This window comes from Pseudophryne corroboree, chromosome 4, assembly GCF_028390025.1.
Source record: "Pseudophryne corroboree isolate aPseCor3 chromosome 4, aPseCor3.hap2, whole genome shotgun sequence".
In the NCBI taxonomy this organism is placed as follows: domain Eukaryota; kingdom Metazoa; phylum Chordata; class Amphibia; order Anura; family Myobatrachidae; genus Pseudophryne; species Pseudophryne corroboree.
In genome coordinates, this window is record NC_086447.1 from 20,975,013 (window position 1) to 21,001,752 (window position 26,740).

The window sequence follows — 26,740 nt, forward strand, 5'->3', positions numbered from 1 at the left end:
TAGGTAGAGCAGTGGCCTACTGTACCGTACTGCTATATATTATATACTGGTGGTCAGCAAACTGTGCAAAACTGAAATGCACCACAGGTATGAATGGATAGTATACTTGACGATACAGAGGTAGGTAGAGCAGTGGCCTTCTGTACCGTACTGCTATATATTATATACTGGTGGTCAGCAAACTGTGCAAAACTGAAATGCACCACAGGTATGGATGGATAGTGACAATGCTAAATTCCTTGTCGTATAAACAACCCTTATGAAGCTAAGAACACTGTACGCTGTTTATTTAAGAAATACCGTAATGATACGCTATTTGCGTAACGATCGCTCAGCCGTAGGCGAGACGCTCAAGCGTCACGTTCGCTCACGGCCCAGTGATCACAGGACACGTTATTGGTTATGTCTAGGGGAAAGATTCGCTGTAACGTAGCGTACGCTAGAGACCACGAGGAGGTCACCAGCGATGCAGACGCTCACAACACTATACCTTTATGTTAAACCTTATACCGATGAAATACACTGAATACCTTAATGTGAGTACAGGGTGTAAGTGCAACCTTGTGGAACCTGACTATCTACAAAGCTGCATGAGCGTCACCGACGCTCAAATGAACACTTATCACTATAGGAAATACACAGATACTGGTTTAGGTTTCCAAGGCCTATTAACTGTATTATGTCTAATATACTTGTAAAAGGGGATAACAGTACATATGATACACTACAATATAACAGAGACTTCCTAACCACAGAACTAAACAATAAATACAAAAAGACAATACTACACTGACCTAAATGCAATACGATACAATACTATAATACTATAAGGTATTCAAGAGAAAAAGAGGAGAGAGGGAGATAGAGAGAGAGAGAGAGAGAGATTGGCTCGCAGAAAGACAATGATTATGGAGAGAACTTACGCACAAAGGGTATGATCGCCAGCGCCTCGATATCCAGCTCCCGATTATCAGCAGATAACCGTTGATGAGAGAGTGAGAGCTGGATGTGGTCGGCCTGCCTATTTATGCTCCACACACAATGCAATCTCCTGGTCCTACAATCCCATTGTCCATTGGCCGAAGGAATTCGGCCCTGCATCATAACAAAAGGTCATAGGGTGATTCATACAGGTGGGCTGTGACGATTTCCAACAGCTCAGGTGGGTGGGAAACTGGGTTTCCCGCCGCATACCTGAGTATGTGTAATTAATAGAAATGGACATAAACTTCTTATGTCCATAACTATTCGCACGAGCGATTAATACGCTCCAAACCAACACCGGAATATTGCTAATTAAATACTCTTCCGATGGGTACCAAACACTGCTGTATGATTCCTGTTAAACCCTTCGTACGATGCAAAGAGGGATTCCTCAGCTCTGGGACATTATACTTTAACCAAACTTACAGAAACTATCAAAGGGATCATGATCTATAAACTACATTAATTGTGAACATTTGTAACTAATGAGTCGCACGCTACGATCACATAAACTCTACCGTAAATGCGCATACTGCGCGTGCGAGTGCACGCTATTGCGGGTATGCGCTTCCACGGGAGAGCGTACGCATGCGCAGCACGGACCAGTGTGCGGTGCAAATATGGCAACGTGCATTGAGACATTTTTCTGACTTTGACAGTCCACCCTTTGGCAGTCAATAATAACTGCCACAAAATATTTAAGGAGAAAAATGTAAGTCAGGGGTTAATTGATTTCCATGGTGGGGAAAGGAAGAAGAATGGAGTAGGTGTGAAGAGGGTATGACCTAGTGAGAAAGTAGAAGCATGTGTGTATGAGTCCATGTTTGGAGGGTCATGTATCATCGTGCCGTACGTGTGGTAAATCAAGCTTCGAGGTATTGCGAAGTATACATTTGAATTCCTTCTTATCCTGTGGTACAGGTCTGTGGATGGGCTGTCAAACTCTACCGAGCTCATTTCGGCTGTGGTTGTAACACAATGGGGATGCACATTTTAGTTGATGATACATGAATTGGGGGGGGTATGTGGTTGCTGCTATCTGTGCCTGTATTCCCTATCGACTATGTGTGTTATTACCTGAGGGTTGCAGAGATGAAGATAAAGAACACTTACGAAAAATGCAATGATATTCTATGTCAGGTTAATGTACGTTCGTCGATTGGGGTCTTGATTGGTGTCGGTTGATTGGAGTCTTCTTCTTTGTGCTTTTGCTCATAAATCGTGAGTAAAGCATACAACGTCCATGGATTTACAAAAAATGTTGGGCTAGCGTGATTTTAAAGTTCCTAGGGAAACTGGGGTACCCATGGCATTGTCCATCAAAATCTTGTTTATCAGGTCGTCTGCTCTTCTTCTTTCCATCTTTCCGTTGTCGGCCCCTTGGCTCATCAAATCCTTCGTCTACGTGGGTCTTTGTACCTCGGAGGAAAACATAGAAATGGGTGAAAGACGGACCGTATACTCATTACATCATTACGTCATGGTTTCTAGCATTGGGTCATAAATCAAATCCAGGTTAATTACAGTTTCCTCACTCCTCAAGCTCATCACTTTTGTACTTTGTTTGCACCTTATTAAAGCCTGCCCGCATCTAAATATCAATCCAAACGATATAACGACACCCAAAATACATAGGAGAAACTTTCCAACATCCATTATGACTCCTTGAGCCCAGTCTCCTAAACCGGAGAACCAATTTCGCGGGTTCAACCATGACACCCAACCAGTCAGCTCATTACCTACAGCAGCAAGGGTGAGATTGTGTTTTCGACGAAATTCCCACTTTAATTGCAGAATATCGTCCATCTTTTGGTCTATGACCTCTACCGGATCCTCGGTGCTATTTGTGATATACGTGCAACACTTTATGCCGTACTGTGTTGCCAATGTAACACAATATCCGCCTGTTACTGCTGTAAGATAATTAAGAACCATCCTATGCTGAACTAGTTCTGTTTTGTAAGCTTGAAGTTCTCTTCCAGTGTATCTAAACGTGTCATCATACATTTCAGTGATATTATCTAACAAATTGGCGAGTGCGGAAATGTATCTATAATTCATCACACCTCGAGCGGTGCGAGTGAAATCTAACGCTACCAGAACCTGAATCCCGGTGGATTCATGGATAAGATCAGAGGCCGGATGCTCTAACCTTTCTGACAGTTGTCTTTTAACAAGGTGCTCGTAGTGAGTGTGAGTATAAGGAGTTTGGGCACCACGGTGTATGTCCTTCATTTTGTCATGTGTAAAAGTCATCACTTCAGGCAATACTTTTCCAATATAACACAATCCTTCAGAGTTTGGGGCAAGCCACTTGTACGCCTTTCTCCCGCATATGAAATATGCATCATCGGGGAGAACATAAGGGACGGAGAAGGACATGACCATGTTACAAACCTTCCAGGTGAAATCTCCTGACCCTAATTCTTCCATCTGCCTAATGCACGTATCGGTTTGTACGATATGTGCACAGTATCCTGGTGATACCTCTCCAACTTTAGTAATCCTATTTCCTAAGGTATATCGATACCGGAAAGATTTTCCTCTACTGGCTATGTGGCGTACGAGTTCTGTATCTGTAGGCATTCTATCTGCTCTGTGTGAAAAGGTCATGGTAAGGTTGCTCCATGACACTTCCCAATTTCCCGGTTTTCTGGGATTGGAGATGTTAAAACATATGAGGGACCTATCCACATGGTATTGGTGGAGCTTCAAACTAGGAGGGCTGGAGATATTAAACCTCCGGTCCACCGGTCTCCCACCACTTAGCTCAAGTACCTCCCCTAACGTTAAAGGAAATGGTACTAGCCCTGATTTGCTGTGACCCTGAGGTACTTGAGAGCATACCCAACAATCTGTTTGGTTTAGCACGTTACCCACTAGAGAGTGATAGTCACTCAATGGATGCCGGTCCATATGGATATTAAAACTAGATTGGCATTTCTTTATGCATCCATCTTCAACCAGATTATCACAGAGCCTACAGATACAATTTTCCTCAGCTATCAATCCATCACAATTTCTTCTATCGGATCGTTTTCTGATACTCGCCTTTGCTTGTTGGCTTGGTTGATCTTGGAAAACTACGCCTCCATCATCATAATCGGAACCCATTCCAGAACCTCTTTCGACCTCTATGGTACTCTCGCCGGAACAGACTGCTCTGGTCAACATCATGGTTAACATCAAAATCCGGACCACAGTCTCTTGGGGCAAGTCCATCTTTGAGGAGGAAAATAGAGAAGAATGAGAAGGGGGAAAAAGAAATTTTAAAGGAGAGGGGATGGGAAGTGGAGAAAACAATAAAAGGGAGAGGGGAGTCGACAGCTGCTTTCGGTCTTCAAGGCTCAGGTGCCGCCTCAGTCCTCCTGGAACAGACACTCTAGTGATACAACCTCTACCGTCTGTTCCTTATCACGGGACTTCTCTGGATCAGCAACCTTCTTGCAGTGGGATGAATGGACCCAAGTCTCTCTCTCAGCAACCTTCAATGCTGTGGTGCTAGTCAATAAGACCTGGTATGGTCCTTCCCATCTATCAATAAGACAACCTGAGCGTAGAAAATTTCGTATCATTACATAATCCCCAGGTTCAATGTCATGACAATTACTATCTGGTAAATCAGGAATCACCAACTTCAGATTATCATTTTGATTCCTCAACTGCTTACTCATGTTAATCAAGTACTTTACAGTTACTTCATTGTTACATTTCAAATCATCCTGAGGGTTAATCATGACATGCGGTTGTCGACCAAACAGAATTTCAAAAGGAGACAGATTAAGAGGGGACCTGGGAGTGGTTCTGATGCTATACAAAACAATGGGTAAAGCTTCTGGCCACGTCAATCCTGTCTCTGCCATTACTTTACTCAATTTATTTTTAATAGTGCTGTTCACTCTTTCGACCTTCGCACTCGCCTGTGGACGGTACGGAGTGTGCAGCTTACTATCAATTCCCATCAACTTACACATTCCTTGAAAGACATCACCTGTAAAATGGGTACCCCTATCACTTTCAATGATTCTAGGGATACCATATCTACATACAAATTCCTGCACAATTTTCTTAGCTGTAAACATAGCGGTATTTGTAGCTGCTGGAAAAGCTTCAACCCAATTCGAGAAAACATCTATACAAACAAGTACATATTTCAAATTTCGACATGGGGGTAATTGAATGAAGTCAATTTGTATTACTTGGAAAGGGCCGCCGGCAGGTGGGATATGGGATGGTTCTGTTGGTATTGCTTTTCCAATATTCTTTCTCAGACAGGTAAGGCATGACATTGCTCTTTTACTAGCATGAGAGGAGAATCCTGGGGCGCACCAGTATGCTCTTACCAACTTGCACATCCCCTCCTTGCCTAGATGAGTCAGCCCGTGAGCTGCTTCAGCCAGACATGGAAGGTATGCCCTGGGGGCCACTGGTTTACCATGTCCCTCCGTCCAGAGCCCTGAGGACTCCTGGCCATATCCCTTTGCCTTCCAGACTGCCTTCTCCTGAGTGGAACACAAATTCTGCATTTCACACAACTTTTGTGTGTTGATGGTATTAAATACCATCAGTTGTGTGGTGTCTGTCCGTATGGGGGTAGCAGCTGCAAGCTTTGCAGCTTCGTCTGCTCGGCTGTTACCAAGGGATACTGGGTCTTGACTATATGTATGTGCTTTACATTTGATAACAGCCACTCTGTCGGGTTCCTGTATCGCTGTTAGAAGCCTTTTTATGTGAGCTGCATGCGCTATCGGTGTACCAGCTGCCGTCATGAAATTTCTGAGACGCCATAGCGCTCCGAAATCATGGACTACCCCGAACGCGTATCTAGAATCGGTGTAGATATTGGCAGACTTACCCTTAGCCAATTCACATGCTCTGGTTAGGGCGACCAGTTCAGCAACCTGGGCTGAGTGAGGTGGGCCTAGCGGTTCCGCTTCTATGGTGTCTTGGTCATCTACGACTGCGTATCCAGTACACAAGTCTCCCGAGTCTGACTGTCTGTGACAACTACCGTCCGTGTAGAACGTGAGTTCTGCATCTTCTAGTGGATTGTCACTGATGTCAGGCCTTGCGGAAAAATTTTGGGTCAAATATTCCATACAATCATGTGTATCTTCCTTTGCATTAAATCCTCCTTCCCCATCACTCTCACCTCCCACCCTTTGTGCCTGTCCAGGCACACCTGGGAGAAATGTTGCAGGGTTTAATGCGCTGCATCTCCTTATGGTGATGTTTACTGGGGCCATTAATGCCAATTCCCATCTCGTAAACCTTGCTGATGAGACATGTCTGGTTTGGGCAGAATTCAATAAGGCCGATACCGCATGTGGTGTATGGATTGTGAGGTTGTGGCCTAGCACGACATCTTCGCTTTTCGTCACTAGCAATGCTATCGCTGCAACGCTACGCAAGCATGTGGGGAGGGATCGCGCTACCGTGTCTAGCTGCGCGCTGTAGTATGCAATTGGCCTGCTGGCATCACCGTGTTTTTGTGTTAGTACACCTGCTGCGCACCCAGCACTTTCTGTTCCGTATAGTTCAAAGGGTTTCCCATAGTCTGGCATACCTAATGCTGGTGCCTGCGTTAGGCACTGTTTGAGTCTCTCAAATGCTGTTTCGGATTCGTCTGTATGCGAAATCCGATCAGGTTTGTTTGAAGAGACCATTTCCTGCAAAGGTAGCGCCAATATGGAAAACCCTGGGATCCAATTACGGCAATACCCACACATTCCTAAAAACGTCCTGATCTGTTGCTGGGTTTGTGGCAGTGTCATGTCTCTAATGGCTTGGATTCTATCAGCGGTCAGGTGTCTCAGTCCTTGTGTTAGACAGTGTCCCAAGTATTTTACCTTAGCTTGGCATAATTGCAACTTGTCTTTGGAGACCTTGTGACCTGTGTCTGAAAGATGAAACAGGAGCTGTTTCGTATCCTTCAGGGATGCCTCCAATGAATCAGAACACAGCAGTAGATCATCCACGTACTGTATCAACACTGATCCACTTTCCGGTTGGAAAGACTGTAAACAATCATGCAAAGCCTGAGAAAATATACTTGGACTATCTATGAAACCTTGGGGTAACCGAGTCCACGTATATTGGACTCCTCTGTATGTGAATGCAAACAAATATTGGCTGTCAGGGTGCAGAGGTACCGAAAAGAAAGCGGAGCAGAGGTCAATAACAGTGAAAAATTTGGCAGTGGGAGGAATTTGCATTAGGATGACAGCTGGATTAGGCACTACGGGGAACTGACTCTCAACTATTTTGTTAATCCCCCTTAGATCCTGCACTAGCCTGTAACCCCTCCCCCCACTCTTTTTAACAGGGAAGATGGGACTATTTGCTGTGCTGGACGTTCTTACTAGAATGCCCTGTTGTAGCAAGCGCTCTATTACCGGGAAAACTCCTAACTCCACCTCTGGCTTCAGAGGATACTGTGGGATTTTTGGAGCTATCCTACCATCTTTTACTTGTACAACTACTGGAGCTACATTTGCCATTAATCCAGTGTCCTGTCCATCTTTTGTCCAAAGCGACTCTGGTATCTGAGATGTCATCTCTTCTACTTGGGATGGATTCCTATTTGTCATAATGGAATGTGACATTAATTTTGATGGGGAGTCTAACATGTCTCGTACTTCCTGAGCGTGATTCTCAGGGATGTCCAAGAATACACCTTCAGGAGTACAATAAATGACGCAACCCATTTTACATAGTAAGTCTCTTCCCAGGAGATTGGTCGGTGCCGATGCAGCCAGCAAAAAGGAATGCTTGGTATGCAAAGGCCCTATTGTAATCTCGGCTGGTTTGCTAACAGGGTAGTGCTGGACTACTCCTGTTACCCCTATGGCTGGAACTGTCCTACCAGTGGTTCTCATGCCCACTGTCGAATTGATCACTGACTTGGCCGCCCCTGTGTCTACAAGAAAGTTTAAAGTTTTACCGGCTACATTGATTGCAATCTCTGGTTCGCTTCCAAGACTGGCAATCAATTTAACTGGTTGCAGATTACAGGTATGGCCACACCCCTATTGGGTATGCTGACCTCCCTGAATCCCGCTGGCAGCAACTACTTGTGAGGGAGTTAGCTGGGAACTACCAGAGGCATGCCAATCTCTGTGTGGGGGATATCTTTTTGTTTCCCCTGTATGTGGCTCAAAACTCCGCCTCTGTGGACCCTGCTCCCAATGTCGTGTGTGGTGTTGTTGTCTAGGGGGTTGAAAAGATCTTTGTACATTTCTTACTCTACAGTCTCGTGCATAGTGTCCCGGTCTGTTACAAGAAAAACATGTTATTACACTTGCCTTACCCACAGGATTCGGTGGTACATACGCAGGCTGCCTTGTGGTCAGCGCCTGTATACTTACGGACATCAACTTATCACTTTGCGACTCCCTGTGCCTAGTGATATTTCTGTCGTGATCAATAGCAGCCTCTCTCAAGGTGGACACTGACAGACCTCGCCAACATGGCTGCGTGGTCTGTACCCTAGCTTTTAATGTTTCTTTCAAACCATCCATCAGTACAGATACTGCTACTTCTCGATGGTTTGGGTTGGTCTTAATGTCTTCTATACCAGTGTACTTTGCCATTTCTAATAGTGCCCGGTGAAAATATTCTATTGCCGTTTCGGACTCCTTTTGCTTAATGGAAAATATTTTATTCCATTTAACAACGGCTGGGAAATACTCTTTTAGCTGTAAATTTATCCTTTTTACATTATCCTTGTTGTACACGTCTGTAAGCGGTACATCTTTATCCAATGCACAATCAGCTAAAAACTGAGTTGCATCAACATTGGAAGGTAAACAAGCTCTTAGCAGTATCTGCCAATCCTTGTTGTTGGGTTCTACCGTGTTACCTAAATCCCTGATGTATTTTTGGCTAGCAACTAAATCCTTCCTGGGGTCAGGAAATTCGGACACTATTGTTCTTAATTCCATTCTGGAAAATGGAGTGTACATGGCAATGTTCCTTATGGGAGTGGCTCCAGACACATCTGTTTTTCCATTGGGAACTGCTATTACCCTTACAGGAGCAATTCTAACAGCCTCTTCCTGTGTAGATTCTACAGCTTGTTGTGGTACAATTGTTTCAGTGTAGTGCATGGTGCCGTACTTACCCGTTGACACGACCTCACCTATCCCTCCGCTAGGGGCTTTCACTAATCTCGTGGGTGTCGCTGTGCCTACTGTGGTCTCTGCTATGGTGGCTGCAAGAGAGAGAGCTGAAATTGTTGCTGAATCGTCTTCTTGATCACACTCCTGAGGAAGGTTCAAAACAGGGTACATCTTGCACGGGTTAATACTTGCATGAGTTATTTGGTTAACATCATTAACATTTACAGTGTTACTAAGAGTTTGTGTTTTACAACCCAGTGCGTTTCTCTCCGCAATCAACTTCTCTCCTGCAATGTATGGTGGGGGAGGAGCTGTGGCAATCAACTTCCTGACTGCCCCAGATCCCGCCGCCAGAGCCAAACCTCTCTGTATCTCACCTTCCTGGTGCCATAACTGTAAATAATCATGATGCTGAATTCGTCTCTTTGCTGATTTTACGAGACATATCCTCCTCCTTAAATTTTGTAACACCTCTGGACTGAAGCTACCTATTCTTGGGAACTTGTCCCTGTCTTGTACAGTCATTCTCTCCCATTCATCACATAAAGATTCGGTGTGAATTCCATATTTTTCACACATTACATATCGTGCCGACCCAACTGGTCGGTTCACAGAATCAACCTGAACCAGGGTTGATCGCCCCCTACCTGAGCAACTGGCCCCCATAGTCTGTAGGTGTTGCTTAATCCTCCTTGGATTTTCTGTATCAAGGTTTTCAGCAAGCCTTTTCAGACAACCAAATTACTCCACAGTAGGCCGGCGGTGGCGGTTTACCGAGTACCCCACTCACTCGCCCACCTCGACCAATACGACCTGTAAACACCGTTATGATGCCAGCGTACTCGATACAGGGCCCCTATGGAACCTTCAGTTTACTGGAACATATGAGGGTTACCCGCAGGACACTTACTCTTTCCAGTAAAGTTGGGGTTGTTAGATAGTTCCTGAGTGACCAGCGAACTTCCCTTCCAAAAATAAAAAATTACACAAATCACGTCAGAATGTACAAATAGCGTTTGTGACCACTTTACTCTAATGGTATTTAGGTCAGATTACTAACTACTGCACACAATTACGTGTGGTCCAATCGTTCAGTACACGAGCACTATTTGTCATGTACTGAAAGACCAATGGAATCGATGTTTCCGGCCGCGATTCCTTCAGCAAGAGCTTATGGCCTATATGGGTTCTGCACCAACACCCCAGGCGTTGTGCCACTGGACTTTTATAGCGGACCTTTTACCTTACGACCTCCTGGTCTTGTTCCTTATGACCTCCTGGTCTTGTTACCTTATGGTCCGCTATACTCTAATGCTCAAATATTATTTAACCAGGGATGCCTCCCTGGCCACCGTATATGTCACTTACACGTATGTTCCTTGACGAGTACCCGACTTTCCTTTTGGTTCCACCTTAAAGTTATATAAACTTTTGTATACAAAACACACTCACTCAACACATGTACACTTTGTTTCTATATCTATTTCTGCGCAGAAATTGTCTTCAGGCCAAGAGTGTTACCAATTAGGAGCAGGATCTGTTAAACTAAATTTCAGATTTTCTAAAAACAGATTTGCGTTATTTACCGCTTCGCGTTATCTACCGCTGTGCGTTACTTATCGCTTTTGCGCTAATTATCGCTTTGCGCTAATTCAACTTTTTCGTGACTTGAGCTACGTGAGCGTAACCGGACGCTACGTTGCGTAATGTACGCTGCGTGCGTCTGCCTTTTGGATTGCGTACGCTAGTCTTTGTTAGCGACACGTGTACGCAATGCAAAGGATCCACCGTAACACAATATATTTATTTATCAATGTAGATGATCCCTGATCATCTACCGCAATCCACACTGACTGCCTTGTATCTCAGACAAACCGTGTGTTGTTCTATACTTTAACTATTACCTCTACTATTAAATAACAGCAAATCTCCTTTTAGCCCTTTCTATCAACTATAAAATTTGGCAAACAGGAATAGTGATATACGAAAAAATGAAATAGAAATGCAGATATATGCGTGCGTACGCAAGACAAAAGAAAAATAAACAGTTTTAAAAGACACAAGCGTTTTGTTCTTACTTCCGGTTACCGGATTCCTTCAGCACTCTTTACCTAAGCGAAGCAGACGCTTATCCCGCCAGCACTATGAGACAACCTCCCACCCTTTGCTGGAGGGATAATGTCTGCTGATCTACCCAGTGCAGATGTGAAAAGGACCGGACGAGCCCGCAATTGACAATGCTAAATTCCTTGTCGTATAAACAACCCTTATGAAGCTAAGAACACTGTACGCTGTTTATTTAAGAAATACCGTAATGATACGCTATTTGCGTAACGATCGCTCAGCCGTAGGCGAGACGCTCAAGCGTCACGTTCGCTCACGGCCCAGTGATCACAGGACACGTTATTGGTTATGTCTAGGGGAAAGATTCGCTGTAACGTAGCGTACGCTAGAGACCACGAGGAGGTCACCAGCGATGCAGACGCTCACAACACTATACCTTTATGTTAAACCTTATACCGATGAAATACACTGAATACCTTAATGTGAGTACAGGGTGTAAGTGCAACCTTGTGGAACCTGACTATCTACAAAGCTGCATGAGCGTCACCGACGCTCAAATGAACACTTATCACTATAGGAAATACACAGATACTGGTTTAGGTTTCCAAGGCCTATTAACTGTATTATGTCTAATATACTTGTAAAAGGGGATAACAGTACATATGATACACTACAATATAACAGAGACTTCCTAACCACAGAACTAAACAATAAATACAAAAAGACAATACTACACTGACCTAAATGCAATACGATACAATACTATAATACTATAAGGTATTCAAGAGAAAAAGAGAAGAGAGGGAGATAGAGAGAGAGAGAGAGAGAGATTGGCTCGCAGAAAGACAATGATTATGGAGAGAACTTACGCACAAAGGGTATGATCGCCAGCGCCTCGATATCCAGCTCCCGATTATCAGCAGATAACCGTTGATGAGAGAGTGAGAGCTGGATGTGGTCGGCCTGCCTATTTATGCTCCACACACAATGCAATCTCCTGGTCCTACAATCCCATTGTCCATTGGCCGAAGGAATTCGGCCCTGCATCATAACAAAAGGTCATAGGGTGATTCATACAGGTGGGCTGTGACGATTTCCAACAGCTCAGGTGGGTGGGAAACTGGGTTTCCCGCCGCATACCTGAGTATGTGTAATTAATAGAAATGGACATAAACTTCTTATGTCCATAACTATTCGCACGAGCGATTAATACGCTCCAAACCAACACCGGAATATTGCTAATTAAATACTCTTCCGATGGGTACCAAACACTGCTGTATGATTCCTGTTAAACCCTTCGTACGATGCAAAGAGGGATTCCTCAGCTCTGGGACATTATACTTTAACCAAACTTACAGAAACTATCAAAGGGATCATGATCTATAAACTACATTAATTGTGAACATTTGTAACTAATGAGTCGCACGCTACGATCACATAAACTCTACCGTAAATGCGCATACTGCGCGTGCGAGTGCACGCTATTGCGGGTATGCGCTTCCACGGGAGAGCGTACGCATGCGCAGCACGGACCAGTGTGCGGTGCAAATATGGCAACGTGCATTGAGACATTTTTCTGACTTTGACAGTAGTATACTTGACGACACAGAGGTAGGTAGAGCAGTGGCCTACTGTACCGTACTGCTATATATTATATACTGGTGGTCAGCAAAATTTTGCACTGTACTCCTACTATATAAGTATATATACTACAATACAGCACAGATATGGAGCATTTTTAAGGCAGAGAACGTATAATACTGGTGGTCACTGGTCAGCAAAACTCTGCACTGTACTCCTCCTATATAATACTGGTGGTCCCCAGTCCCCACAATAAAGCAGTGTGAGCACAGATATTTGCAGCACACTGAGCACAGATATGGAGCGTTTTTCAGTCAGAGAACGTATAATACTGGTGGTCACTGGTCAGCAAAACTCTGCACTGTACTCCTCCTATATAATACTGGTGGTCCCCAGTCCCCACAATAAAGCAGTGTGAGCACAGATATTTGCAGCACACTGAGCACAGATATGGAGCGTTTTTCAGGCAGAGAACGTATAATACTGGTGGTCACTGGTCACTGGTCAGCAAAACTCTGCACTGTACTCCTCCTATATAATACTGGTGGTCCCCAGTCCCCACAATAAAGCAGTGTGAGCACAGATATATGCAGCACATTGAGCACAGATATGGAGCGTTTTTCAGGCAGAGAACGTATAATACTGGTGGTCACTGGCCAGCAAAACTCTGCACTGTACTCCTCCTATATAATATACTGGTGGTCCCCAGTCCCCACAATAAAGCAGTGTGAGCACAGATATTTGCAGCACACTGAGCACAGATATGGAGCGTTTTTCAGGCAGAGAACGTATAATACTGGTGGTCACTGGTCAGCAAAACTCTGCACTGTACTCCTCCTATATAATACTGGTGGTCCCCAGTCCCCACAATAAAGCAGTGTGAGCACAGATATTTGCAGCACACTGAGCACAGATATGGAGCGTTTTTCAGGCAGAGAACGTGTAATACTGGTGGTCACTGGTCAGCAAAACTCTGCACTGTACTCCTCCTATATAATATACTGGTGGTCCCCAGTCCCCACAATAAAGCAGTGTGAGCACAGATATTTGCAGCACACTGAGCACAGATATGGAGCATTTTTCAGGCAGAGAATGTATAATACTGGTGGTCACTGGTCAGCAAAACTCTGCACTGTACTCCTCCTATATAATACTGGTGGTCCCCAGTCCCCACAATAAAGCAGTGTGAGCACAGATATTTGCAGCACACTGAGCACAGATATGGAGCGTTTTTCAGGCAGAGAACGTAGATATTTGCAGCACACTGAGCACAGATATTTGCAGCACCCTGAGCACAGATATTTGCAGCACACTGAGCACAGATATTTGCAGCCCCCTGAACATAGAAACTGAGAGGACGCCAGCCACGTCCTCTCACGATCATTTCCAATGCACGAGTGAAAAATGGCGCGACGCGCGGCTCCTTATATAGAATCCGAATCTCGCGAGAATCCGACAGCGGGATGATGACGTTCGGGCGCGCTCGGGTTAACCGAGCAAGGCGGGAGGATCCGAGTCTGCCTCGGAACCGTGTAAAATGGGTGAAGTTTGGGGGGGTTCAGATTCCGAGGAACCGAACTCGCTCATCACTAGTCTTTATACAACATTTGCTTTTTGTGAACCCCTCCAAAACTGCCAAACACTGTGTCCCAGGAAATACAGCAACAGCCTCGAACTGACAAGAAGTTTCTGAGTAATACAACCGGCGGGAGGAGGAATGAATCACGATGGGTCCAATGAGAAGTAGGACCATGTCATTTAAGGAATTGATATGTTATACTATTTTATTTTGGCATTTTCTTTTCTGTCAAATTTTGGAAAGGTTTTTTTTGTCAGTTATGGAGTCAGGGCATGATGGTGATGTATGGGATCAGGCAGTAATGGTGATCAAGGGGTATTTCACTGGGTGATGTATGGGATCAGGCAGTAATGGTGAGTGAGGGGTAATTCATTGGGTGATTTATGGGGTCAGGTAGTGATGGTAATAAAGGGGTATTTCAGTGGGTGATGTATGGGGTCAGGAAGTCATGGTGAGCAAGGGGTATTTCAGTGGGTGAGGTGTGGGGTCAGGGAGTCATGGTGACAAGGGGTATTTCAGTGGGTGAGGTATGGGGTCAGGAAGTCCTGGTGAGCAAGGGGTGTTTCAGTTGGTAAGGTATGGGGTCAGGCAGTGATGTGAGCGAGGGGTATTTCAGTTGATGAGGTATGGGGTCAGGCAGTGATGGTGAGCGAGGGATATTTCAGTTGGTGAGTTATGGGGTCAGGCAGTAATGTGAGTGAGGGGTATTTCAGTTGGTGAGGTATGGGGTCAGCCAGTGATGTGAGTGAGGGGTATTTCAGTTGGTGAGGTATGGGGTCAGGCAGTGATGGTGAGCGAGGGATATTTCGGTTGGTGAGGTATGGGGTCAGGCAGTGATGGTGAGTGAGGGGTATTTCAGTTGGTGAGTTATGGGGTCAGGCAGTGATGTGAGTGAGGGGTATTTCAGTTGGTGAGGTATGGGGTCAGGCAGTGATGTGAGTGAGGGGTATTTCAGTTGGTGAGGTATGGGGTCAGGCAGTGATGGTGAGCAAGGGGTATTTCAGTGGGTGAGGTATGGGGTCAGGCAGTGATGGTGAGCGAGGGATATTTCAGTTGGTGAGGTATGAGGTCAGGCAGTGATGGTGAGCAAGGGGTATTTCAGCGGATCAGGAATGGGGTCAGGCAGTGATGGTGAGTGTGGGATATTTCAGTTGGTGATGTATGGGGTAAGGCAGTGATGGTGAGCAAGGGGTATTTCAGTGGGTGAGGAATGGGGTCAGGCAGTAATGGTGAGCGAGGGGTATTTCAGTTGGTGAGGTATGGGGTCAGGCAGTGATGTGAGCGAGGGGTATTTCAGTTGGTGAGGTATGGGGTCAGGCAGTGATGTGAGCGAGGGGTATTTCAGTTGGTGAGGTATGGGGTCAGGCAGTGATGTGAGCGAGGGGTATTTCAGTTGGTGAGGTATGGGGTCAGGCAGTGATGTGAGTGAGGGGTATTTCAGTTGGTGAGGTATGGGGTCAGGCAGTGATGGTGAGCAATGGGTATTTCAGTGGGTGAGGTATGGAGTCAGACAGTGATGGTGAGCGAGGGATATTTCAGTTGGTGAGGTATGGGGTCAGGCAGTGATGGTGAGCAAGGGGTATTTCAGCGGATCAGGAATGGGGTCAGGCAGTGATGGCGAGTGTGGGATATTTCAGTGGGTGATGTATGGGGTAAGGCAGTGATGGTGAGCAAGGGGTATTTCAGTGGGTGAGGAATGGGGTCAGGCAGTAATGGTGAGCGAGGGGTATTTCAGTTGGTGAGGTATGGGGTCAAGCAGTGATGTGAGCGAGGGGTATTTCAGTTGGTGAGGTATGGGGTCAGGCAGTGATGTGAGCGAGGGGTATTTCAGTGGGTGAGGTATGGGGACAGGCAGTGATGTGAGCGAGGGGTATTTCAGTGGGTGAGGTATGGGGTCAGGTAGTGATGTGAGCAAGGGGTATTTCAGTGAATGAGATATGGGGTCAGAGAGTCATGGTTAGCAAGGGGTATTATAGTGGGTGAGGTATGAGGTCTGGCAGTGATGGAGAGTGAGGGGTAATTTTTGCACCTGGGTTTCTATATGTTTAATGGGGAAAAAACATTGTTGGTGCTTTGATGTTTAGTTTTATTCTAAAGTGTGGTTTATTTGCAGTTTTGTGACATACTTGAGCTTAGAAAATCTTTGGGATGCAATCAGGCAGGGAACCCACAGCAAACCAGCAACTTAGTAAATTTACCCCAGTTTGTCCATTCTCCTTTATGCCTTATCCCCAGTAAGATATGACTTTCATGTTTTAGCAGCTTAATAATAAGAGAGAGTAATGAAGACAATGCTCCTAACCAGTTGTGTTGGAGATCTCGCCTTCTGGACACAGGGCACAGTGGTGACAGCAATGTTGTTCTCTTCTGTTACGCAGTGTTTGATATCCAGGGAGACAGCTCTCAGCGCACACCGAGCGGGGGGTCTGGGGAGATAGAGAAATAGATTTCATACAGCTCATTGTTTCCAAATTCATTTTTAAATTCGTTCTACTGATCAACATCAGCAGCATGCTTCAGGGTCTAAATTGCGTATTTACTAATAGTCAATTCTAGTTGTAATTGAAAATGGACCTAAAATCGATCAGCATCAACAAAATGTTTCAGGGTCAGAGTTATGTTGGAATACATGTGTATATATTGAGAAAGTCAAAATTGCATTTTTCTCTCAGAATGCAATATTGCATTTATTAGCATGCGTACATATGCATTTTTTTGAGTACCACAGTACTTTGCGGATGACCGCATCTTACCCCTATTACGGTCGAACATGCAGTTTCTAATGAAAGCCATATTGTTACACATATTATTCATACTCCAAACTTACACATAAATTACACAGTCATAAGATGATTTAATAACAGACGTTAGTAGCTAGCAACATTAAGGTTAGATTAGGAGACATCATTTCACTTAGCACAGGTTTAGAAGCGTGATATCACATCTTATTTTCTATCTGTTAGGTGCCGCGGTCCGCGGCGCCGCTCGGTCTGCTTCCGAGCGACGCTCACGGCCGCCGCACCTCCCTCGCTGCCCGCCCGGCGCCTAGCAACGCCAGGACGCCGTGCGTACTGTAGCCGCCGGGTCCCTGGCAACGCTAGGATGCCGGGCGTCCTCAGCCGCCGGGTCCATGGCAACGGGGACGCCATTGGCGGACCGCGTTCCCCGTTGCCAGATAAGACTGATTAGTTGTTCGTGCAGCAGGGCAGCTGCACGGCAACTATTAATTAGGGTCTGGGGGCTGGTCTTGCTGGCCCTCCTCTCATTGGCCAGCAGGGCCTTTTTATGGGAGCCAGCACACTGCAGCCTCGCCGGTGATAGCTTCCTGTATGCTGTTCCTGCCTTGCAAAGTTTGTTTTTGGTCTGCTGTATCTGGTCGATCCTGCTCCCCGTGCTCCTGAGTCCTGGAGTTCTGAAGCCGGTCCTGGGAATCCTTCCAGTCAAAGTGAACCTGTTGCAGTCATCTGGGGGTTCTTGCTTATTGGGGTTCTCTCCCGGTTTCGTGAGTAGCGGCTTCTGCCGCGTGTTGCGGCCTAGGCCGCTTAGTCCTTGCGTTTGTTTTGTACTGGTGTTTTTGCGGAGGTTTCCGCTTTTCACTGTCCTCCCCGGTACACGACGGTGCTGTGTGGGGTGTGGACAGTGGTATCTTTTGTTGTTCTTTTCCTTTGGCGGCGTGCCGCACATATATTTAGTTTTAGGGTAGTTAGTAGCCCCTAGCCTTCTGTTTGCTTTAGTTAGAGGTCCCCTTGTTATTATCCTGTCTCGGTTCACGCCTTGTCTCACTCTAAGACCTGGGGGTATCGGAGTTGGGCAGACCTAATCTGCCCTTCAAACGCGGCTGCCGTGGGCCCAAGAAACCATAGTCACGCAGGCGTGAACTGACCACACGGGTGAAACAATGGAGGTAGGCTGCTAGGGGCTATTTCCATACCACACCTTATTTCAGCATCACGTTCTGGTGCTCTGGACTCACTACACAACATCTCTCTTGTTCTGAGCACCAGGAACGTAACATTATCACCGGCCCAAAAAGAATAAAGAGTTATTTGTATTTGGTGGGCCTTGAGATTCGGCCTCATGAATCCGGCAGTATTAGGACCGAATCCCAGCCAGCTTTTGGCCAACCAGATTCAGGAACTAACTCAGATGGTTCAGGATCTTACTCTTCGGGTGAGATCGCAGGAAGATCTTTTGCGAGCCTCCCCGAGTATGATTCCAGAACCAAAGATGCATCTCCTGACCGTTTTTCGGGTAACCGAAAGGATTTTTTTAATTTTAAGGAAGCTTGTAAACTTTATTTTCGGTTAAGGCCCCGATCCTCTGGTACTGAGTCTCAACGGGTCGGGATTGTGATGTCTTTGCTTCAAGGCGACCCGAAAACCTGGGCTTTTGGGTTAAAAGTCGATGACGCAGCCTTGCTATCGGTAGATGCCTTTTTTAAGTCTTTAGGCCTTTTGTATGATGACGCTGATAGAGAAGCGTCGGCTGAGAGCCACCTGCGTACACTTAAGCAAGGGAAAAATCCAGCAGAGGCGTATTGTACCGAGTTTCGCCGTTGGTCGAACGACTGTGGCTGGAATGACCCGGCCCTGCGCAGTCAGTTTCGCCTCGGTTTGTCTGAAGTTATTAAAGACAGTCTCCTTCAGTACCCTGCTCCAGAGACTTTAGACAAACTCATGGAGCTCGCTATTAAAATTGATCGTCGTCTCCGTGAGCGGAGGGCTGAAAGAGGAGCTAGTTTCAGGCCTAGTCCATGTGTGTATACTTTCCCTGAGGACGTCGAGGAGCCCATGCAAATGGGTCTCTCCCGGCTGTCCCCAGAGGAAAGAACCAGAAGGCTAAATTCTGGTCTCTGCTTGTATTGTGGTGGCAAGGGACATGTCGCGCGCAATTGCCCGAATAAGCAGGGAAACGCTCTGACCAAGTGAATTGTGAGGGGGTTCACTTGGGTCTGCAATTGATCTCCTCTAATGATTCCTTGTTAGTTCCTGTAAAAATTTCCTTTGGTAGTCTCAGTTCGTTGGTGTCGGCCTTCATGGATCTTGGTTGGGCTCAGGCTTTGGGCGTTCCACAGATACCTTTGGATAAACGTATCACTATGCATGGCTTGGATGGTGGTCCGCTTTCTAATGGGGTAATCACTCACCGCACACCTCCAGTACAACTGACAGTGGGGGCCCTACATTCAGGGAAAATCGAGTTTTACCTTACCCATTGTCCGGCAGTCCCCTTAGTTTTGGGTCACCCCTGGCTTGCCTTTCATAATCCCACCATAGATTGGCGATCTGGGGAGATTTCCCGATGGGGTCCCTTCTGTGTTAAGGAATGTATTTCCCGTCCAGTCCGGGTTGCGGCAGTCACCCCAGAACTTATTCCTTTGGAATATCAGGACTTTGCCGATGTTTTCTCCAAGGGTAATGCGGATATTCTGCCCCCTCATCGGTCCTATGACTGCACCATTGACTTAGTTCCCGGTGCCTCTTTGCCTAAAGGGAGACTATATGCCCTGTCTGGGCCGGAAACTACGGCAATGGATGAGTATGTACAGGAGAGCCTGAAGAAGGGCTTCATTAGGCCCTCGAGATCTCCATTGAGTGCAGGGTTCTTTTTTGTTGAGAAAAAAGATGGGTCGCTCAGACCATGTATTGATTATCGGTCTCTGAATAAGATCTCTGTTTAAAACACCTACCCCTTGCCACTGATTTCGGTACTATTTGATCAGCTCCGTACTGCCGTTATCTTTTCCAAAATCGATCTTAGAGGGGCTTACAATCTCATCCGAATGAAATCTGGGGATGAGTGGAAGACGGCTTTCAGCACACAGTCGGGACATTATGAATACCTGGTGATGCCGTTTGGGCTGTCTAATGCTCCTGCTGTATTTTAAGATCTCATTACCGACGTCCTTCGCGACTTTCTAGGAAAGTTCGTAGTCGTTTATTTAGATGACATTTTGATTTACTCTGAGTTCTTTGAACAACATATTACCCATGTGCGACTGGTCCTTCAGAGGTTACGGGAAAATCATTTGTACGCCAAACTGGAGAAATGTGATTTCCACATCACAGAAGTGTCCTTCCTGGGGTATATTATTTCTCCAAAGGGGTTTTTCATGGAACCAAAAAAACTCCATGCAATCCTAAATTGGGCACAACCCACGAACTTAAAAGCAATCCAGCGCTTTTTAGGGTTTGCAAATTATTATAGGCGTTTTATTCATACCTTCTCAGATTTGGTTGCTCCTATTGTGTCATTGACTAAAAAAGGAGCGGACCCTTCCAATTGGTCACCTAAAGCCAAGTCTGCCTTCCTGGCCTTGAAACAGGCCTTTGTCTCAGCTCCAGTACTCAGACACCCTAACCCGGAACTCCCCTTTATTGTCGAGGTAGATGCCTCAGAGGTTGGAGTGGGGGCTATCCTTTCTCAGGAAGACCCGGAGTCTCTGGAATTACACCCATGTGCCTTCATGTCCAGAAAATTCTCCTCCGCAGAATCCAACTATGATGTTGGTAATCGAGAATTGTTGGCAGTTAAATGGGCTTTCGAGGAGTGGAGGCACTGGTTGGAAGGAGCAAGGCATACCATTACTGTGTTCACTGACCACAAGAACCTGCAGTATATTGAGTCAGCTAAACGGCTTAATGCTCGACAGGCACGTTGGGCGCTGTTTTTTACTCGTTTCAGGTTTATCATCACCTTCAGGCCCGGTTCCAAGAATGCGAAAGCCGATGCCCTGTCACGTTGTTTTCTTCCGGTTCACAATAACCACTCGGCTACTACCCCCATAGTCCCATCGTCTGTCATCCGGGCTGGCCTCACACAGGATTTATTTACACAGCTAGTCCATCTTCAGCAGCAGGCTCCCAATGTCACTCCTGTAGATCGTCTCTTCGTCCCTGAATTTCTGAGAGGCACTGTTCTAGCTGAGTTTCATGATAATAAGGTTTCTGGTCATCCGGGTATGTCACGAACCGGTCTCTCACCTTTGCGGGTTCTGGGGTTCATCCGTTGCCAGTGCGGTTGCTCGCGGTGCTGTGCGCCCGTGTGGGGACGCGGCGTGATCAGTAGCACAGGTAATGCAGAGTCTGGGAACTGTGAGTGCGGGGACCAAATGGCCTAAGGCACTGCGGTGTGTCTGCTGTATAGGAGGTGGCCATGTTGGAGACCAAATAGGTAATACAGAGCACTTGTGAAAACACCTGTGGGCAGGTGTAAGCCAATCCCGTGCTTGTGCTGCCTTTAAGTAGGCTGGGATTATGTTACTCTGGGCCAGTGCTTTGTTGTATCAATGCTGTGCTCTAGCTCTGAGCTCTCTCCGTGCATTCCGTGTGATTCCCGTGGTCCAGATATCGCCTCCGTTCCCAGAGGTCCGTCTGCAGCCTTCACTGCTAAAAGATCCACCGGCTCCCCGCTGTGCTGTCAGTTAATCACGCACCTACTGGTAACAATTGGATTCCCAGAGTCTTGCATGAGGAAACCCTGTCTGCCTGCTTTCAACCATACAGAGTTTGGAGGATTCCACTAACTTCAGCTGTTCGTTTGTTCTGCTCTGCATTTAACCCGTTCATCACTTATATCATCTGCTACAGTCTCACAGTGATCTCCGGAACTCGCAAGTAACCCAATTTAGTACTTTTACTTTCTATGTTGCCATTACAAGGATAATTCTTCACAGTCTCTCAGTTACCTCTCAAAACTTCATTGCAAATCCTCACAGTTATTTCTTCATGTCTCCATTATCCAGTTAAACACATTCTACAGTTCAGCATCAAAGCTTGTTTATATTTGGACAATTTAACATTTATTCTCCAGCCTGTTTTAAACGCAATTCCATGAACATTTCTTTTATTTTTTCTTTAAGATATATCCTGCATATTATTTCTATTATTCATGCAATACGTCAGTATACTATGGTGATTAATAACTTGCCATTTACCACTTTACTGAATTGTTATTTTCAATAAATATATGAAACTGAACTTTCTTCGTCCTCCCTGCTTTCTTCATACCCCAGCACCTACACCTGTGGTTGGTCCCGGGTTAACGGATTCACAAAAACACCCGGACCTGACAGTAAGCACTGGCCACATGGATCCGTCAAGTGACCAATTCGCAGGAGGCGGTGCTACGTCAGATATCCTTTCCCGTCTGGAAAACCAGAAGTCTATACAGACACAAATAGTGCAGTTTATGCAAACTATGGCAGACCGTTTAGAGACTCTTCATACGGCTATTAAAACGTCTCAAGTCCAGATTCCAACTCCGGTTGTCCCAGTTACCACTACAGCTTCTCCTGTGACGCTACCTACGTCCCGCTTGCAGTTACCCTCTCCGAGTAAGTTTGACGGAACTCCAAAACTTTGCAGAGGATTCCTGAATCAATGCGAGATCCAGTTCGAACTGTTGTCCGCCAGTTTCCCATCAGCTCGTTCTAAGGTTGCATATATTATTGCCCTCCTCTCCGGTCAGGCTCTGGAGTGGGCATCACCATTATGGGAAAGAGGTGATCCTATCCTCTCTAATTACAAAGAGTTCGTATCATCCTTCCGGAGAATCTTTGACGAACCAGGCAGGACCACCTCAGCATCTTTGGAGATTCTCCGTCTATGTCAAGGTTTACGTCCTGTCAGTCAATATATTATTCAGTTTCGCACGTTGTCTTCAGAGTTAAACTGGAATGAGGAGGCCCTGATCGCCGCGTTTTGGAATGGACTTTCAGAGAGAATCAAGGATGATTTAACTATCCGGGATGTGCCAACTAAACTGGATGAATTGATTTCTCTCTGTAACAAACTTGACCTACGCTACAGGGAGCGATGTTTAGAGAAATCCAGGGCAGAGCGATCCAGTCCACGTTATCATCCTAGGCCTTAACAAGATTCTTCATCACAGTCTCCGGTGACGACAGAAGAACCTATGCAGATTGGGCGCTCTCGCCTCACAGAGGAGGAACGACTTCGTCGTCGACAGGGTAACCTCTGCATGTACTGCGGGTCCTCCGAACATTTAGTTAAATCCTGCAAACTCCGGCCTGGGAGACTCTCGCTCCTAGCTTATCCAAGGGAGGTTAAGCTAGGAGTTACTTTAGAATCACGTTCTGGGAAAGAGCCGACCTTGTCTATTCAATTAAAAGTTCCAAGTTCTACAGTGAAAGTTTCAGCCCTCCTAGATTCCGGGGCAGCCGAGAACTTCATCTCCTCAGCCTTTGTCATACGGTCTAAAGTTCAAACCATGCCTCTGGAAGCAGCAGTTGCTGTTACAGCAGTGGATGGAAGTCGAATTCCAGATGGTATAATTACTCATCGAACCGTATGTCTCAAGATGAAAGTTGGTGTGCTCCATTCCGAATACCTCTCCTTCTACGTGATTCCCAAATCCTCTCAAGATGTGATACTTGGTTTACCTTGGCTGCAGAAACATAATCCTCAACTTAATTGGCAAACCATGGAAGTCCTTTCGTGGGGTAAATCTTGTACCAAGGACTGTTTAGCCTCAATTGTACCTCTCCGGTCAATTAGCCTTCCCGACCTACCTCCGGTATATCAATCCTTTGCGGATGTTTTCAGTAAACAAGCAGCAGACTCTCTACCTCCTCATCGCGAATGGGACTGCCCAATCGTCCTGGTTCCGGGCAAAACCCCTCCTAGGGGACGAATTTACCCGCTATCCATCCCAGAGACGCAAGCTATGTCTGATTATATACAGGAAAATCTAACCAAATGATTTATCAGACCATCTTCTTCACCTGCAGGAGCCGGATTCTTTTTCGTTAAGAAGAAGGACGGTGGGTTACGACCATGCATAGATTACCGTGGACTCAATGAGATCACTGTGAAAAACAAGTATCCATTACCCTTAATTCCAGAATTATTTGACCGGGTAAAGGGAGCTACTGTGTTTACAAAACTGGATCTCCGAGGGGCCTACAATTTAATCCGCATCCGGGCAGGGGACGAGTGGAAGACTGCTTTTAATACCCGGGATGGGCATTACGAATACCTTGTAATGCCTTTTGGTCTTTGTAATGCACCTGCAGTTTTTCAAAGCTATGTGAATGAACTTTTTCGTGATCTTCTCTACAAGTCTCTAGTAGTGTACCTGGATGATATCCTAATATTCTCTAAGGATCTAAAGTCTCACCGTCACCAAGTTAAAGAGGTACTGACACGTCTGAGGAAAAATCAACTTTATTGTAAGTTAGAGAAGTGCACTTTTGAAGTATCTTGCATACCGTTCCTTGGTTACATCATTTCTGGATCAGAGCTATGTATGGATCCCGGTAAGGTACAAGCTATCCGAGATTGGTCCACTCCTACAACTCTCAAGGGGATTCAGCGATTTCTTGGCTTTGCTAATTTCTATAGGAGATTCATTAAGAATTATTCTACGTTAGCTGCTCCCATCACAGCCCTAACTCGCAAGGGAGCAAATCCTACGAACTGGTCTTCTGAAGCAATCAAAGCCTTCTCTGATTTAAAGCAAGCCTTTGTGTCAGCCCCCATTCTTCGACAGCCTGATTTGAATCGTCCCTTTCTACTAGAGGTGGATGCATCTACAGAAGCAGTAGGAGCTGTGTTGTCACAAGTCTTTGAAGATAAAAAAGTCCATCCCTGCGGATATTTCTCCCAAAAGTTCCTCCCGGCCGAGCGTAATTATGCAATCGGTGAGCAAGAATTACTTGCCATCAAGTTGGCATTTGAGGAGTGGAGATACCTTCTAGAAGGAGCACAACATCGCATTACAGTTTATACTGATCATAAGAATCTTCTATATCTGCAGTCAGCTCAGTGTTTGAATCCACGACAAGCTCGATGGGCGCTTTTCTTCACACGATTTGATTTCAAGCTCACCTATCGTCCAGGGTCTCAGAACAAAAAGGCGGATGCCCTTTCCCGGTCCTTTGCTTCTTCTGAATTAAATGATGCTACCACGAATCAAGCCATTGTGAATCCTACGTCCTTTTTAATGACTCGAACCTCTCCAGTTCCTCCGCCTGGCAAGACCTTTGTCACCACAAATCTTCGAAAACGGTTGCTTACCTGGGCTCACTCCTCTTCCTTCATGGGTCATCCTGGGGTTCTAAAGACTCTCAAATTTATTCAACAGTCTTATTGGTGGCCACGTCTCAAAGCCGATGTCCAAGAGTTTATAGCAGCATGTCCTAAATGTGCCCAACATAAGAGTCCAAGAAGTTCTCCACCAGGTTTATTACATCCATTATCCATACCCAAACAACCATGGACTCATGGATTTCGTGACCGATCTACCTCCATCAAAAGGGCGAAATACCATTTGGGTGATAGTGGATCGATTTTCGAAAATGGCACATTTCATTCCATTAACTGGGTTACCATCAGCCCCTTTACTAGCCAGATTGTTCATCTCTGAAATCTTCAAGTTGCATGGCCTTCCTCGAGAGATTATCTCTGATCGGGGAACACAGTTTGTGGCCAAGTTTTGGAGGTCGCTTTGTTCATCTTTAAATGTCAAGTTGAATTTTTCTTCTGCATATCATCCTCAGACAGATGGACAAACTGAGAGAGTCAACCAAGACCTTGAAACATTTCTCCGGCTATATATATCGTCCTCACAGGATGACTGGGTTGACTACCTTCCATTGGCAGAATTTGCTCATAATAATCTCTTCCATTCATCTTCAGAATCTACGCCCTTTTATATTAACTTCGGCTTTCATCCTCGTGTGCCAGAGTTCCATCCATTGCCAGCCCTAGAGGTTCCAGCAGCAGATCAAGAGCTTCAACGTCTATCTAGAATCTGGAGTTGTGTGCGTAAGTCGTTGGTCAAAACGTCCGCTCGTTATAAATCTTTTGCAGATAGAAAACGTAAAGCTGTACCGAATTACAAGGTGGGAGACCAAGTTTGGATGTCTACGCGCAATCTCAGGTTCAAAGTACCTTCTAAGAAATTTGCTCGCAAGTTTATTGGTCCATTTCCCATTGTAAAGGTACTCAATCCTGTGTCATACAAAGTCAAGTTGCCACCATCTTTGAGAATTCCTAACTCCTTTCATACATCTTTATTGAAGCCTTTGATTCTCAATAAGTTCCGTACTACCCAGTCCAAATCTCCTAAAGTTCACTCTTTGCAGAATGAGGAATTTGAAGTTAAAGAGATTGTGGACTCACGTTCCCAATATGGACGTTTACAGTTTCTGGTCGACTGGAAGGGTTACGGTCCGGAGGAGAGATCCTGGGTTTTCTCTGAAGATGTTCATGCTCCAAGACTGGTACAGAAATACTTCTCCAAAAATCCTGACAAGGTTCAAAGGTGTTCGGAGACCACCCGTAGAAGAGGGGGTACTGTCACGAACCGGTCTCTCACCTTTGCGGGTTCTGGGGTTCATCCATTGTCAGTGCGGTTGCTCGCGGTGCTGTGCGCCCGTGTGGGGACG

At 45.8% G+C, this 26,740-nt stretch overlaps 1 protein-coding gene across 1 annotated transcript in view; it reads right to left on the reverse strand.

Moving 5' to 3' along the window:
- The window catches only part of LOC134910757 (vomeronasal type-2 receptor 26-like), a 118,072-nt gene that overhangs the window by 35,974 nt on the left and 55,358 nt on the right, over positions 1–26,740 (reverse strand). Inside the window, exon 4 of the mRNA XM_063919140.1 lies at positions 16,631–16,754. Within this exon, the coding sequence (XP_063775210.1) occupies positions 16,631–16,754 (124 nt within the window). The remainder of the gene's footprint in view (positions 1–16,630; positions 16,755–26,740) is intronic.